Source organism: Homalodisca vitripennis, chromosome 4 (assembly GCF_021130785.1).
Source record: "Homalodisca vitripennis isolate AUS2020 chromosome 4, UT_GWSS_2.1, whole genome shotgun sequence".
Lineage (NCBI taxonomy): Eukaryota > Metazoa > Arthropoda > Insecta > Hemiptera > Cicadellidae > Homalodisca > Homalodisca vitripennis.
In genome coordinates, this window is record NC_060210.1 from 80593556 (window position 1) to 80611816 (window position 18261).

Below are 18261 nucleotides of genomic sequence, written 5' to 3' on the forward strand. Positions count from 1 at the left end.
CATTAAGAGTGGCCGTGCCTTGGGACTGCTTGTTGTCGGTCTCCGCTTTGTATTAAAATGTTCCTGTCTTCAGAATACTCCCTTCGAAAATATAATGGCTTACATACATTTCCAAAGTGTGTTTTTGTCGAAACATATTAACTCTGAAGTAATTTTGTAATTTGTTTTATTTTAAAATACATTGTTCATCGCTCTATTTTCGTGCCTAATTTAGTTGTTCAGCATGTGTTGACCGACTTCAAAACTGTAATGGTTGTAAGATTCAACCTGTTTCCACGTGTTTTTTATGTTCCTCCATCGATTTTTTTCCCCGAAACTGCCAAACTGATTTTGATGGAACTTTTCTATTGAAAGAGGGCTTTCCACAGGATCTCACTCAAATGTTTTTTCGAATGGACCTGTATATGACTAGGAAACATATTGGAGGTCACACATAAAAAATATTAACAAAGTAAATTGACGAGATGCGTGTCTTTGAGTAAAAACAACTTTTCTCAGTAATACTAGGAAACGTCGCTTTTCGTGTTCGGCTTCGGGGTGACGTCGCTATTGGAAACAATATAAAAAGTTCGTCTGAAGCAATGACATGAGACAGAGAGCGAAGAGATTTATATTTAACCATAGATTACCTCAGAAGTCAGAAATGCTCTAGGAAACACCCCGGTGTCCAACAGGGTTCCAGATGACGTCGCTATTGGAAACAATATAAAAAGTTCGTCTGAAGCAATGACATGAGACAGAGAGCGAAGAGATTTATATTTAACTATAGATTACCTCAGAAGTCAGAAATGCTCTAGGAAACACCCCGGTGTCCATCAGGGTTCCAGATGACGTCGCTATTGGAAACAATATAAAAAGTTCGTCTGAATCAATGACATGAGACAGAGAGCGAAGAGATTTATATTTAACCATAGATTACCTCAGAAGTCAGAAATTCTCTAGGAAACACCCCGGTGTCCATCAGGGTTCCAGATGACGTCGCTATTGGAAACAATATAAAAAGTTCGTCTGAATCAATGACATGAGACAGAGAGCGAAGAGATTTATATTTAACCATAGATTACCTCAGAAGTCAGAAATTCTCTAGGAAACACCCCGGTGTCCATCAGGGTTCCAGATGACGTCGCTATTGGAAACAATATAAAAAGTTCGTCTGAAGCAATGAGATGAGACAGAGAGCGAAGAGATTTATATTTAACCATAGATTACCTCAGAAGTCAGAAATTCTCTAGGAAACACCCCGGTGTCCATCAGGGTTCCAGATGACGTCGCTATTGGAAACAATATAAAAAGTTCGTCTGAAGCAATGAGATGAGACAGAGAGCGAAGAGATTTATATTTAACTATAGATTACCTCAGAAGTCAGAAATGCTCTAGGAAACACCCCGGTGTCCAACAGGGTTCCAGATGACGTCGCTATTGGAAACAATATAAAAAGTTCGTCTGATGCAATGAGATGAGACAGAGAGCGAAGAGATTTATATTTAACCATAGATTACCTCAGAAGTCAGAAATGCTCTAGGAAACATCCCGGTGTCCATCAGGGTTCCAGATGACGTCGCTATTGTAAACAATATAAAAAGTTCGTCTGAAGCAATGACGTGAGACAGAGAGCGAAGAGATTTATATTTAACCATAGACTACCCCAGAAGTCACAAATGCTCTAGGAAACACCCCGGTGTCCAACAGGGTTCCAGATGACGTCGCTATTGGAAACAATATAAAAAGTTCGTCTGATGCAATGAGATGAGACAAAGAGCGAAGAGATTTATATTTAACCATAGACTACCCCAGAAGTCAGAAATGCTCTAGGAAACACCCCCGTGTCCAACAGGGTTCCAGATGACGTCGCTATTGAAAACAATATAAAAAGTTCGTCTGAAGCAATGACATGAGACAGATAGCGAAGAGATTTATATTTAACCATAGACTACCTCAGAAGTCAGAAATGCTCTAGGAAACACCCCGGTGTCCAACAGGGTTCCAGATGACGCTCCTCTAAAACATTACTTGAACGGAATAAGTTGTCGCCATTTAGTTTTCTTCATATGAAAGTCACTTACCTAACTGAGGCCAGGGAAACATGTTATTGTTAGTGCCAATTGTTAGTGTTATTCGGAACAACCTCATGTGCCTGTACATTGGGGTGAAGCCATTTAAGGCACTGCTTCATCAAAAAAACCGTCGAGGCAAAAATAAAATGTTTTGGAAATAAAATCAAAGCTCTCCTGCTAAAATAATGCTACTATATAGCATTGCCGAATTTTTGCCTGGACGTAGATAGAGTCACAGAGCTTTGATTTATTTCAACTTGTTGCCAACCTCTGCTATATCAGAATAATAAATATGTACTTTGACGCAATTCTGCAGTTTGTACCGTGATTAATAAAGATGACTCAGATTGAGCTACGTTTCTGAACTAAATTCCTATTGGAAGCAATGTGAAGTCTACCTTAAAGCATTCGGGGCTAATAAAGAATAAATATTGGAATTTTAAAAATGAACTTAGCCTACATCGGAAATGGCATTGAACATTTTTTTCCTTGTGTTAGGGTTATAGGTGGTCCACGTTACTTCGATGTTTAAATAGTATAGTCCTACTTTAGTACTATAGTATAGTGTATATTCGATAGTCCTAATAGTGTACTACTGCGATATTTAAATTTGAGCTTCCTGAAACTAATAATTACTTTCGTACTTTTTAATAATATCAGGATTTTCTATATGTTACAAAGTTGATGTATTTAGTTAAATTTGAAATGCATCACCCACATACAAAATAAAATCTCTGCGTCATGAAGGTGGGTCACTTTGATCTTCAAATACAGCGTCTCTTCAACACCACTCGCGCATCAAATTGAATTTTGTTTTCGTTGTTTGAAACAAACCTAATGTGATTAGCTCAGTAAGGTTAAATAATGTCATTCACTGATTTTCCAGTGTACAGTTATAAAAGGTTATATAATAACTATACACAATGTGGACTTGATATGTTTCAATAAAATAACTAGATTAATTTGGAATTGAGTAACAGTGCCCTAAAGAAAGATACTAATTCGTTTTATCTGGAAATTATATCATTCATCCAATTATCGCATTCGTTTGATAACTTTTATTTCAATCAAACTCAGTATAGTCTGGCAGGATGTGTGAATAAATCACATATTTCCTTTTTAATATTTGCAACGTATAAATCCAGAAACGGAACATCTTTTCCAGCACAGGCTGGCTAAATATATAGGCTTCATCTACAATTAGATATTGAAAAATCTTATTGATTATACGTTAGGTAAATGGTCATATACAGTTATAGGCTAACATTTTAATCTGAGTCCCATAACATAAATAATCGTGGCGTATAAAGGAAAGTAGAAAATCTTAAATAAATAACTACATTGTCCATATTATGTTTAAATAACCCAGAAATATATTTGTTTCTCCATTCATAATAATTGAAAGCATCCGATGTACTGAAACTTATTTCAGTTAACATTGTTTACAAACCCGTTCAAGGCATTAGTGCCAGATTTGGCTCTATTTGGATATAAACTGCGATAGTGTGTAAGGTTGCATTAGTGCCAGATTTGTCTCTATTTGGATATAAACTGCAGTAGTTGTCGTATTCACTTCGAGCTGGTCCTGTTGGTACTTATTTCGTATTCCTCCACTTAGTGTGTAAGATTGCATTAGTGCCAGATTTGGCTCTATTTGAATATAAACTGCGGTAGTGTGTAAGGTTGCATTAGTGCCAGATTTGGCTCTATTTGGATATAAACTGCGGTAGTTGTCGTGTTCAGTTCGTGCTGGTCCTGCTGCTACTTATTGCGTATTCCTCCACTTAGTGTGTAAGATTGCATTAGTGCCAGATTTGGCTCTATTTGGATATAAACTGCGGTAGTTGTCGTGTTCAGTTCGTGCTGGTCCTGCTGCTACTTATTGCGTATTCCTCCACTTAGTGTGTAAGATTGCATTAGTGCCAGATTTGGCTCTATTTGAATATAAACTGCGGTAGTGTGTAAGGTTGCATTAGTGCCAGATTTGTCTCTATTTGGATATAAACTGCGGTAGTTGTCGTATTCACTTCGAGCTGGTCCTGTTGGTACTTATTTCGTATTCCTCCACTTAGTGTGTAAGATTGCATTAGTGCCAGATTTGGCTCTATTTGAATATAAACTGCGGTAGTGTGTAAGGTTGCATTTGTGCCAGATTTGGCTCTATTTGGATATAAACTGCGGTAGTTGTCGTGTTCAGTTCGTGCTGGTCCTGCTGCTACTTATTGCGTATTCCTCCACTTAGTGTGTAAGATTGCATTAGTGCCAGATTTGGCTCTATTTGGATATACTGCGGTAGTTGTCGTGTTCAGTTCGTGCTGGTCCTGCTGCTACTTATTGCGTATTCCTCCACTTAGTGTGTAAGATTGCATTAGTGCCAGATTTGGCTCTATTTGAATATAAACTGCGGTAGTGTGTAAGGTTGCATTAGTGCCAGATTTGTCTCTATTTGGATATAAACTGCGGTAGTTGTCGTATTCACTTCGAGCTGGTCCTGTTGGTACTTATTTCGTATTCCTCCACTTAGTGTGTAAGATTGCATTAGTGCCAGATTTGGCTCTATTTGAATATAAACTGCGGTAGTGTGTAAGGTTGCATTAGTGCCAGATTTGTCTCTATTTGGATATAAACTGCGGTAGTTGTCGTATTCACTTCGAGCTGGTCCTGTTGGTACTTATTTCGTATTCCTCCACTTAGTGTGTAAGATTGCATTAGTGCCAGATTTGGCTCTATTTGAATATAAACTGCGGTAGTGTGTAAGGTTGCATTAGTGCCAGATTTGGCTCTATTTGGATATAAACTGCGGTAGTTGTCGTGTTCAGTTCGTGCTGGTCCTGCTGCTACTTATTGCGTATTCCTCCACTTAGTGTGTAAGATTGCATTAGTGCCAGATTTGGCTCTATTTGAATATAAACTGCGGTAGTGTGTAAGGTTGCATTAGTGCCAGATTTGGCTCTATTTGGATATAAACTGCGGTAGTTGTCGTGTTCAGTTCGTGCTGGTCCTGCTGCTACTTATTGCGTATTCCTCCACTTAGTGTGTAAGATTGCATTAGTGCCAGATTTGGCTCTATTTGGATATAAACTGCGGTAGTTGTCGTGTTCAGTTCGTGCTGGTCCTGCTGCTACTTATTGCGTATTCCTCCACTTAGTGTGTAAGATTGCATTAGTGCCAGATTTGGCTCTATTTGAATATAAACTGCGGTAGTGTGTAAGGTTGCATTAGTGCCAGATTTGGCTCTATTTGGATATAAACTGCGGTAGTTGTCGTGTTCAGTTCGTGCTGGTCCTGCTGCTACTTATTGCGTATTCCTCCACTTAGTGTGTAAGATTGCATTAGTGCCAGATTTGGCTCTATTTGGATATAAACTGCGGTAGTTGTCGTGTTCAGTTCGTGCTGGTCCTGCTGCTACTTATTGCGTATTCCTCCACTTAGTGTGTAAGATTGCATTAGTGCCAGATTTGGCTCTATTTGGATATAAACTGCGGTAGTTGTCGTGTTCAGTTCGTGCTGGTCCTGCTGCTACTTATTGCGTATTCCTCCAAATAGTGTGTAAGATTGCATTAGTGCCAGATTTGGCTCTATTTGGATATAAACTGCGGTAGTTGTCGTGTTCAGTTCGTGCTGGTCCTGCTGCTACTTATTGCGTATTCCTCCATTTAGGGTGTAAGATCCAGATTCGAGTCCCGGCGGAGCAGGTTCTTTTTTAGATTCAATGTCTATTGAAATAATTATTAAAATAAATCATATAACAACATTATATCAGGCGAAATAACACCTACAAAATACAATCACAGTAGCAGATACAGAGTCTACAAATTTGATTGGTTGACCAAATAACCGGCTGTAACTGAAAGACTGGCAATCATAAAGGTTACATACTCGAACAACGAGCCACTAATTAAACAGAACAGACCGGCGCTGATTGACATGTTAAATTAAAACGTCCTCGAGTTACACGTCAACTCTGTTGAACAAAGATAAACCATTTTGTAGCTTCAACGAGTACAACATAGCTGACACAACCCGTTACCAGTACGTACAGTACAGTACATAGCTGACACAACCCGTTACCAGTACGTACAGCACAGTACATAGCTTGACACAACCCGTTACCAGTACGTACGTACAGTACAACATAGCTGACACAACCCGTCACCAGTGCGTGCAGTACAGTACATAGCTGACACAACCCGTTACCAGTGCGTACAGTACAGTACATAGCTGACACAACCCGTTACCAGTACGTACAGTACAGTACATAAACTGACACAACCCGTTACCAGTACGTACAGTACAGTAGCATAACTAACACAACCCGTCACCAGTACGTACAGTACAGTACATACTGACACAACCCGTTACCAGTACGTACAGTACAACATAGCTGACACAACCCGTTACCAGTACGTACAGTACAGTACATAAGCTGACACAACCCGTTACCAGTACGTACAGTACAGTACATAAGCTGACACAACCCGTTACCAGTACGTACAGTACAGTACATAAGCTGACACAACCCGTTACCAGTACGTACAGTACAGTACATAGCTGATACAACCCGTTACCAGTACGTACAGTACAGTACATAGCTGACACAACCCGTTACCAGTACGTACAGTACAGTACATACCCGTTACCTACGTACATACAGTACATAACCCGTACGTACAGTACACTACAGTACAGTGACACACCCGTCACAGTACGTAGCTACAAGTTACCAGTACGTAGTACAGTACACGTACATACACTGACACATAGCTGACCGTCACCAGTACGTACAGTACAACATAGCTGACACAACCCGTTACCAGTACGTACAGTACAGTACATAACTGATACAACCCGTTACCAGTACGTACAGTACAACATAGCTGACACAACCCGTCACCAGTACGTGCAGTACAGTACATAGTTGATACAACCCGTTACCAGTACGTACAGTACAACATAGCTGACACAACCCGTTACCAGTACGTACAGTACAGTACATAACTGACACAACCCATCACCAGTACGTACAGTACAACATAGCTGACACAACCCGTTACCAGTACGTGCAGTACAGTACATAGCTGACACAACCCGTTACCAGTACGTACAGTACAGTACATAGCTGACATAACCCGTTACCAGTACGTACAGTACAGTACATAACTGACACAACCCGTTACCAGTACGTACAGTACAACATAGCTGACACAACCCGTTACCAGTACGTACAGTACAGTACATAGCTGACACAACCCGTCACCAGTACGTACAGTACAGTACATAGCTGACACAACCCGTTACCAGTACGTACAGTACAGTACATAACTGACACAACCCGTTACCAGTACGTACAGTACAACATAGCTGACACAACCCGTTACCAGTACGTACAGTGCAGTACATGACGCGTGCTGTTCACTTTACTGAAAAGCAAGGTTACACTAAAAACTACATCTAAATTTAGTAAAGTTTTTACATTGAAAACAATTTTTGGGTCTTTTTCGTTTAAGGGCCAGTACAAAAGACCTTAGCTTGCCTATTCAAAACTCAGATCACGCGATGCCTGCCCGCTGCGCAGCGCTTTGCGCTGCTTGCTCTTTTAGAAAAAAAAATAACTCGAGCTTGCAAAGTCCAAGCCTAGATCAACAACGCCATGACTGCTTACTCACACAAAATTCATACAGAACTAACGCAGGTTTCATTACAGGCAAAAGATAAGCGGCGCGCGTTTATCACTGATAAGATAAGACGAGTTTATACTAGAAGTAGTACCTGAACTACTGCCCTACGAACTAGTAACACAAAAAAAGTATTAAATGCACTGTCAGTCAGGTATAGTATGTTTGTAAGGTGCTGGCCCTTAAACGAAACAGACCCCAATTTTTCACTAAACAGTTGCATATAATCAGGGTTTTTTATATGAAGCTGTATCAAATGTTTATTTAAGTAGAAAAGGGTTAGGAAGTCATTCATTATGTCATGTTAATAATTTTAATTTTTATGTCAATGTATTAAAATATTATGAAATACTTCTGCATTTCATGTTAACAACTTTCGCAAAATAGCTAAGTATCTTATTAAAAACAAAATATTTCGTTCAACATGGAGGGGCGTAAAGCAACAAGTTTAAAACACTAACAATAATACGCTGTGGTAATATTCGAATACTGACAAGCCTCGACGCAAAATCTTAGTGTCTTCACGTTTGCTCGAAGTACATCGGCGCCGGTTTGGGCTTCTTTGCTGCATCTTAATTGTTTATTGCTATCTTGAATACACATTCACTCTCACGTGCTATATTTAGGCTTATTGGCGTACACGTAAATGTATCTTACAATGTCGCCCATATCTATCACATGCTATTTCCTTCCTTTATTTACATTTCTATTCATCTATTTACACCTCTTCATTAATTTCTTACTGAAATTAATTTCATTGATAGCAAAGTACTGGTAAAGTCTATCATTTTCAAATTACTATGAGTACTAATTTTTCTTAATGCGCTACTTTATTATAGTCAAACTGACCTATTCTGTAGCATCTACCTTACGATCACGTGACAAATCATATTATTCTAATCATGAGATGGCAACAAGAATAGGAAATCAACTAAAACAATGTTGCATTACATCTGATTTACAGAGGCTTTCTCGAATGTTTACTTTGCTAGAACAAAAGCTGAAAGTACAAACAGGACAGTGAGCCGGATGTGTTTCAGGGAAGTATCATCACTTGAATGTTATAAACGTGACGATTGGACTATTTGTGATTATATCAAGGAAATAGCTACTATGAACGACTAAAATTTTAAAGTAATTTTAATTTGGATATTATAATAATACTTATGTTAATGTGCATATTTAAGTTTCAAAAATCTCTCTATGAAATATATATATATATATATATATATACCGTAAAATGGGGTGAATAGCAACACTTTGGTGAATAGCAACAAAACTTCCGAAAATCTTTTACAAAATGGTAGAAAGGCACAAAACTGATAATCCACCGCGGGATATTTTTTTTTGAAGCTGCAAACCTTGAAAGTTACAGGGAAAAATAACGTTGTTGTGTTGGCATCACTGTACTGCTGTGTATTGAAGACGACACATGTGCTTTTAATAACCTCAACAATTGAATCTTTCTAAACTTCTCATGTAAGTACCAAACTAAGTTCTTTCATACAACCAAGTAGGTTTTTTTATTGTGCTAAAACATCTATGAGATCAATTACAGGAGTTAACAAATCTATCTATTCTGAAACATGTTGTTCAATAATTTTTAGGTTATCATGTCGGATATTTTTAAATCACGGGGTGAATAGAAACAGAGAAATTGTTGTGTTTCTTTTCACCCCAAAATTTAGGCTACTATGAATGTTACTAAAAGTAACCAATTTTCAACAGGTCTAGGCCCAGGTAACCTAAATTAAATCTCAGTACCTACGGTACATATCTTTCTTTCTCGTTTTAACAACTGTGTAGTAATGTTTAACATATATTACGTATCGTACTGTACATATAACATACCCATGTGTGTATGTTTAACATATGTACGGTAACTTAAGAAACATTTTTATGTTCGATATGAAACATATGTTTCAAGCACATTTTAAAAACAATTAGGTCTAATACAAATGTTTTTCCAGCATGCCGAGAAACTATATATCTCTCAACAAACATAAAAAACACTCGGCTGAAGACTTAAAAAGGGCTCTGAGTTTAATAAATGATGGTATGAGCTTAAGAGTAGCGGCAGTTTGCTCTGGCATTCATTACAGTGTGCTTTATAGACACATGAAGAAAGGTAGCGAGATGAAGAAGAAGGGGGGACAAACTGTATTGTCAGAAGAGGAAGAAAAAATTATTGTTGACAGACTAAAAACAGTCGGTGAATGGGGTTACCCGATTGATTCGATCACTCTACGGCTGTTGGTGAAAGAATATCTCGATAGGCGTGGAAAGACAGTGATCAAGTTTAAAGACAATCTTCCAGGAAAAGATTTTGTGTATTCGTTTCTACAACGCTACAAAGCTCAATTATCTTTCCGAATGTGCCAAAACATCAAACGGTCTAGGGCAGCCGTAACACCTGAACTCATCAATGAGTATTTTGATAACTTGGAAGTCGAGTTAAAGGATGTCCCTAAATCACACATTGTTAACTACGATGAAACTAACCTGTGTGACGACCCTGGCCGAACAAAAGTAATAACAAGGAGGGGCTGCAAATATCCTGAAAGAGTAATGAACTCGACCAAAGCGTCAACTTCTGTGATGTTTGTTGCGTCAGGTGATGGAACCATATTACCACCATATGTGGTATATAAAGCTCAGCATCTTTACGACAGCTGGAGGGAAGGAGGTCCAGCCAACTCCCGGTATAATCGTACTAAAAGTGGATGGTTCGATTCCTTCTGTTTTTCAGATTGGGTTGAAACTGTGGCTTTACCTTACTTTAGACGGTTTGATGGTGTGAAGTATCTCATTGGGGACAACTTGTCCAGCCACCTGTCACTAGACGTTATAAAAAAATGCAACGAGAGCAAAGTTAAGTTTATCTTTCTACCGAGCAACTCAACTCACATAACCCAACCACTAGACGTCGCATTTTTTCGACCGCTTAAGATATCATGGCGCGCTATCCTCAAAGATTGGAAAAATGGGCCAGGTAGGTACGAGGCTACTGTCCCGAAAGATAAGTTCCCCAGCCTCTTAAAAAAAGTTTTTGAGACTTGCAAACCTGATAACATTATATTACCTGACTCTTCGTCTGGAGATGACAAGATTAATTCTTTGTCTGTGTCTTGGACAGAATAGTCTGACATGTCACTGTCAGACGATGATGGTGACCATTAAGACAAGCTATAGAAACACAACATCAGTAATGTAATAGCGATCTCTAAAATCCTCCTAGATGTTCGACCAAATACTCTTACCATGGAATTTTATGTAAAAACTCGAGATATTTCATTGACGTTTATGGAAACTGTCTCACTCAGATTTATTCATCATTCACACTGTCTTTTGAACTTAAATATCCAATTATTTGAAAGTGGGTCCGGAGACGGAAATGACTGGTATACCAATTAATTGTACCATTTATGTATCAAACTAAGTCATCCGTGTGTGTTTAAAAGTGAACAGTTTATACTACAGGGAATTGTGTGAGGAGCTTTAGTTAACAGCTAATATATGTCTCAATCATATTGTTACTGTGTGTTACTCAATCACATAAAAACGATTAAACTGATTGTACTGAAATTTCACATGAATATTCTTAAGGTCCCAGGTTCACATGCCTATTCCTATTTGGAAAATCCCTCCGGATTAAACGCCCCTGGTCTCTAAAGTTGCGAAAATTTCCATTAGTGCCTGTTAAATTTAATCAACTGTTGTAAACGTTGTTTTATAACAGCATATATTTATTTTATTTTACTGTTATTATAAATTTCAGTTAATATTTGAGTAGTCTTGAGAAGCAAAGAGTCCGCTTGATAGTAACAGAACTTCTTATTTAAAATTTTTCGGAATCGCTGTTTAGTACAGAGTGTATCCGGATAATAAAATTAAAAGTTTAAATAAAAATATACTTTTAAACTGTACGTGTTAACACAAATTCAAAATATTAAGCGTGCAGGGCTTGACCAGCACTGTAATTATATTATTATCAAAATCTATATATCAAAGACAATGTTACTATCTCCTTTATTGTAAATTAAAATACTGTTATAAAACCCATCTCAGTTGTCTTTTGACAGAAGTAGGCTTCTCAGACGTCTTTATGTAAATCATCTTTATCAAGGCAACAAAGCAAATTCAGTTGTGGCTCCAGAAAGATCTTAAATTCGAAGTAAATTATAAAGACCGAAACTAGACTATGAACGAACTGTGTGAGTGAGTGAGTGTGTGCGCGCGTGCGTGCGTGCGTGCGTGCGTGCGTGTGTGCGTGTGCGTGCGTGCGTGCGTGCGTGTGTGTGTGTGTGTGTGTGTGTGTGTGTGTGTGTGTGTGTGTGTGTGTGTGTGTGTGTGTGTGTGTGTGTGTGTGTGTGTGTGTGTGTGTGTGTGTGTGTGTGTGTGTTCCATCGGGGAAACTAGACAAAATCAATGGCACAAAAAATACTAAAACCGGAATAAATTTAAATGGCCATAAATATGAGCGTGGTGTCACTGTTTCTTTTTTTTTCAACACGAAATTGCGTGCGAAGCCACGGTCAACTGCTATTCTTTAACCAAATAAAAAGTCCACTAAGACGTTCAGCTAAGTCAGCAAATAGTTGTAAAGTGCTTTCCATCCAATTTTAAATCAATCATGTAAACTACTGCTATTTAATGTTTGCACAACCGATAATATTACGAGTAATTCTTGGCTTGACCTTTTTCAGAACTCAATTGTGTCTACAGAACATGTATGTGAAGTCGGTTTGCTAATCAAAAAAGGGCCACTCTGAAAGTTTGAGAAATATAAATTGTTTTTGCTGGATCTACCAAACGTTAGGTGTATTCAAAGTAATCGCCTCCAGCATCAATGCACCTTTCAACTCCAATGTACTGTCCGTCGGTATCTCAAAACTTTCACAGTGGCCACAGCTGCTATATCACGCAATCAATGTTTCCATTGAAATCATTAACAAAAGCAATTCCGCTTCTCGTACAATTGCCATAAAAGTATAATGTATTTATTTATATTGACACATATAAAACTTAAAAAGTATTTTATCTCAATTGAAATCCGATTTTTCATTCAAGAGGTTTCGACGCTTAATACTGGTTTCTCTATAGTTCAGCGGGTGTAGAATTGTCTTGATACGTCCAAAGTAATTTCGATGGAGGATTTATATGTAATGTGATGTAAATGACAAACCAGGAGGTTAGGATGGTATATACTGATGTGCAAGGTTAATCTAGGATAGATCCTAGGTGAAATTCCAACACCTTTTCTTATGCATGTACAGATTATAATAATGATATTTAAATGTTACACGTACCGAACCGTATAGAGCAGTAACGAGTGCCGTGTTGCAGGCGTACGATTCCCTGATGCCGATGGGCTTGGACATGTACTCGTGGACCAACGAGCTCAACAGACTACTGGACATCGCCCAGATCCGGCCGGTGAGACAGCGCCGCTCGCCTGGAGACGGCGTCTACGGCTTACTCAAGGATGCCCTGGCCTTACTGCCACTCGCAGATATCAAGGAAAATTACAACCACAAGCTCGACACTAACCCGGAGTTCGAAGTAAGAACAAAATCAATTATTTATATTTTCTATACTTCCTGAAGTCATCTAATAATATGGTACAAGAAATGGACCTTATGACCTTATGAATCATTCATTCGCTCACTTTATCTTGCTCTCAAGTCTCTTTCTGTATTGTCTTCTTTCACACTAATTTTATCAACCCATTTACTGAAACACTCACTCAAGAATTACTTTAACTATAAATCTAATTTATACATCTTGTCGGGGCGTCGCGACTTCACTCAAATTAAATAATGACCGGATTTCAATTACGAACCGTCTGTGTTATTCCAAATTATATCTACTCACAGTCAACTACACTGCGCTTTTTACCCAATTTCATCATTTTGTTATCCTCAGAGATTGGCAGTAAACATTGGCGGGATTTGGAGAATGTCTTTGGAGGGCAAACCCAACAGGAAGGTTAAGAGGGCATGGAATGCCCCCCGGGGAATGGAAGTCTGGGGGTTCAACCCCGGAAAAGTTTTAGAATTTAATGCTCTGATACTTTCACTCAATTACCAATACATTCTGCTATATTATTTTAAGATAAAAACCTTATTTGAACTCTCGGTGGTTGCTTAAAAGGGCCGTGCTGTACAATAGTGTAATTTAAAGTTTATTGCATTTTATCAAGAATTATCTTGTGTAATAATTTGGAGTAAATAATAACTATAATTTTTGGCTTTGAACATATTATAATGAGAATATTGGGGGGGGGGACTGCCCCCTTTCGCCCCCTCCAGATCCCGCGACTGGCAGTAAACATAGAACTACTCTTACAATAATTCACAGTGTTCTATCCAACAAAATGTAATAACTAAGGAAATACGCGTAGCATATTCAATACTTGTAATAGTTATCTCAACATAAGCTCTTTTGGCACACATACTAATCCAACAGAAGGGATGTCGTTACTGTATGGATTTATAACATCACAGTTGGACGAATGGAGGGGGAAATGTTATTTACGGTATTTGGCTGAGACAAAAATTAATTTGGGCAAGACAGTTGTTAAGACCCCGTCAGATCTTCAATTTGAAATAAATTACAGCAAGGTTTATTTTATTAAAGTCTTACATAACTATGTTAACAAAAATGACAGGGTGGACATATGAACCGCTCATTGCCCATTCTTCATCTTATGATGTTTTATCCTTTAGTCCAAAGTAGCTAAATAATAGGGTTAAATCTAACAGTTCAATTTGAAGGTTACAAGTTAGTTTGTTTATAAATTGGGTAATTTCCTCAGGCCAGTTACTGTGCTTGGTTTTTTAACACTTCTATGAAAAATGTTGATTACGTTTAACTATAACTATAGTATATTTGTTTAAATTTTGAATAAGCCTATTATTGCTAGAAATAATTATTTAAATCAGAAGTTATACGATTATTTCTAGTCAAAAATATAATATTTGTTCTTTTATAGAATATTGGGGCCATCTAACACTATATTTATGTTGTAAATATAAAATACTAAGATTTTAAATTGAAACAACCTCTATTTTGATACAATGCAAAGAGAATATAGAGGAATGATTAAGCTTCCATTCCTAACAAATGCAATAATAGTATAATATTTAAAATGTTGTATTATTACATATACTACACTAAATACGAGTTACAAGTAAAATTGAATAAAGATAGTTATGTGAAAGCAGCCGGGAAACATTTGTGTAACAGATATGTTACTGACAGTACACTGCAGTACTCAGGTCGGGTTGTGTACAAGTATGTGCAGAGAATGAGAGGAGTTACAGCGCCTGAATGTGATTCCTACCCGCTTGTTTGTGGGATTGACATGTCACTAGCACTCTCAGCCTGGCTGGCTGCCCCTCTATCACAATCCGTTTAGATGTCTGCACAATTATACTTAGTTTGGGTTTCCAATAGCGAATCCACTTGATGAATCAAGTATAAGTATGCACTGTACACTCTACAAAAATTGATAATCACTTTTATCTATATTGCACATTATCGTTAATAACGACAGTGACTGCGCTGGGTGACTAAGTACTCCTGTTACGCCTGATACTACACACCTCCATATTTACACTTCATAATTTTAATCTTAATCACAAAAACTACCTTTTTAATCATTACATGAAAAGCTTTCGTAGTAGAACATAGTTACAGTTCCAATGGACAATATTGCTTTCTTGTATTTGGCTGAAATCAAATTTCCAAATCGAGTTCCCATCCCAACTTTATAACGCCTTCTAACATTACCTCGTGTTAATAATCCCATTAATGCAGATATACACATGTAGCAAAAAGTAATGACAGACTACTGACTATGGAGATGAGAAACCACTTGTACACTTTGATGGTTCACCATAGTATAGGAATACTATATTGATAATCCTAATAATGCAGATGCACACGTGTAGCAAAAAGTAATGACAGACTACTGACTATGGAGATGAGAAACCACTCGTACACTTTGATGGTTTACCATAGTATAGGAATACTGTGTTGATAATCCTAATAATGCAGATACACACGTGTAGCAAAAAGTAATGACAGACTACTGACTATGGAGATGAGAAACCACTCGTACACTTTGATGGTTTACCATAGTATAGGAATACTGTGTTGATAATCCTAATAATGCAGATACACACGTGTAGCAAAAAAGTAATGACAGACTACTGACTATGGAGATGAGAAACCACTCGTACACTTTGATGGTTTACCATAATATAGGAATACTGTGTTGATAATCCTAATAATGCAGATACACACGTGTAGCAAAAAGTAATGACAGACTACTGGCTATGGAGATGAGAAACCACTCGTACACTTTGATGGTTTACCATAGTATAGGAATACTGTGTTGATAATCCTAATAATGCAGATACACACGTGTAGCAAAAAGTAATGACAGACTACTGACTATGGAGATGAGAAACCACTTGTACACTTTGATGGTTCACCATAGTATAGGAATACTATATTGTTAATCCTAATAATGCAGATACACACATGTAGCAAAAAGTAATGACAGACTACTGACTATGTAGATGAGAAACCACTTGTACACTTTGATGGATCACCACAGTATAGGAATACTGTATTGATAATCCTAATAATGCAGATATAATAAGCAGCTGCTGCTTAATATGTATAACCGTTGCCTGCTGGAAGGCGTGTTCCCTCCACGTTGGAAGATCCAGCGCCTGGTGTTGGTCAGCAAGGGAAAAGGAGACCCCACAAGCCCGTCCGCATACAGACCCCTCTGCATGCTGGACACAGCGGGAAAACTCCTCGAGCGTTTGCTCAAACCGAGGCTGATCCAGGCTGTTGAAGCGGCGGGAGGACTATCTGACCGCCAGTTCGGTTTCCGCGCGGGTCGTTCTACGATTGGTGCTGTCAGCGAGGGTGTCAGAGCGTTCGAGTCAGTACAGCAGGGAGACCATCGGTACCGCAAACTGGTAATGCTGGTAACACTGGACGTAAGGAACGCCTTTAACTTGGCCAGTTGGGCTGACATGCTCGGTGCCCTACAGTCCACGTTTTTGATTCCACCGTATCTCTTGAGGCTGCTAAATAACTACCTTAGGGATCGGAAACTGGTCTTTGGAACTTTGGACGGACCTCGTAGTAGGGAAGTGACGGCAGGTGCTGCCCAAGGCTCGAATCTTGGCCCAGACCTGTGGAACATCATGTACGACGGCGTTCTTCGTATGGAGATGCCGCACACCTTCCTCGTTGGTTATGCAGATGACATTGCCGTAGTCATAACCGTGAGAGAATTGGATGAGGCGCAGAGATTGCTAAGTCTAGCTCTGAGGCGAATACTCTGCTGGTTGGGTGAGCATGGACTGTCTTTGGCCACCGAGAAGACAGAGATCGTGCTTCTCACCAGGAGGAGGATAGATCCCGTCGTGCAGCTAAACGTCAACACGGAGTTCATCGATACCAAACGCTGCGTCAAGTATCTAGGAGTGAGAATGGATTCCCGTATGACATTCTGGGACCAGATCGCCTGTGCGGCCGAGAAAGCTGAAAGGATTGTGGCCAATCTGAGTAGGCTCATGACCAACGTCGGTGGACCCGCAGAGGCTAAGCGCCGGGTCCTCATGTCCGTGACGAACTCGGTTATCCTCTACGGTTGAGAGATATGGGCGGATGCCTTGCGGCAGAAGCGCTACAGGAAGAAGGTCGTAGCGGTGCAGAGGAGAGGAGCTCTCCGGATTTCATCTGCCTATCGTACCGTTTCGGAGCCGGCCGTCCTTGTGATTGCGGGGGTAATTCCCATCGATCTTCTTGCTCTTGAGCGGAAGCGTGTCTACGATGGGAATGGCACTGTCAGCCGTGCTGCTGCCCGTTCGCACACAATGGATAGGAATACTGTGTTAATCCTAATAATGCAGATATACACATGTAGCAAAAAGTAATGACAGACTACTGACTATGGAGATGAGAAACCACTTGTACACTTTGATGGTTCACCACAGTATAGGAATACTGTATTGATAATCTTAATAATGCAGATGCAAACATGTCGTAGAAGATAATGGACAGTTTACTGGTTGTGGAAATGAGGAACCAGCTCTATTCCATAATGAGTATGCTCCAGTTTGAGGAATAGGTGCTACATCTCAGTGACCTTGTCATACAAACTTGATGATGAAGTCTAACATAATCTTGTGTTGATAATCCAAGTACTGTACAAACACACATGTTGTTGCAGAAAGTAATGGACAGACTACTGACTGTGGAAATGAGGAACCACTTGTACACTTTGATGAGTACGCCACAGTTTGAGGACACAGCACGACACCTCAGTGACCTGGGAGTTCCTGTCAGTGAGATTGTGGATATGATTGAAGAGCAAGTGGTAGACTTCTTTGATCTGGATTCAAAGGAAGAAGATGATGAAGATGTGGATGAGTGACTAATGTGTAATATTAGATTAACAAATTAACTTAATAAATTATTTGAATAAACTTGATTGTTTGTAA

General features: G+C 38.9%; 1 protein-coding gene across 1 annotated transcript in view; it reads left to right on the forward strand.

The window, feature by feature from the left end:
- Nucleotides 1-18261, forward strand: part of LOC124359612 — a 30681-nt gene extending 12420 nt beyond the window's left edge. The window contains exons 4-5 of the mRNA XM_046812497.1: nt 13076-13291; nt 17991-18261. Coding sequence (XP_046668453.1) covers nt 13076-13291; nt 17991-18194 — 420 coding nt within the window. The 3' untranslated portion in view covers nt 18195-18261. The remainder of the gene's footprint in view (nt 1-13075; nt 13292-17990) is intronic.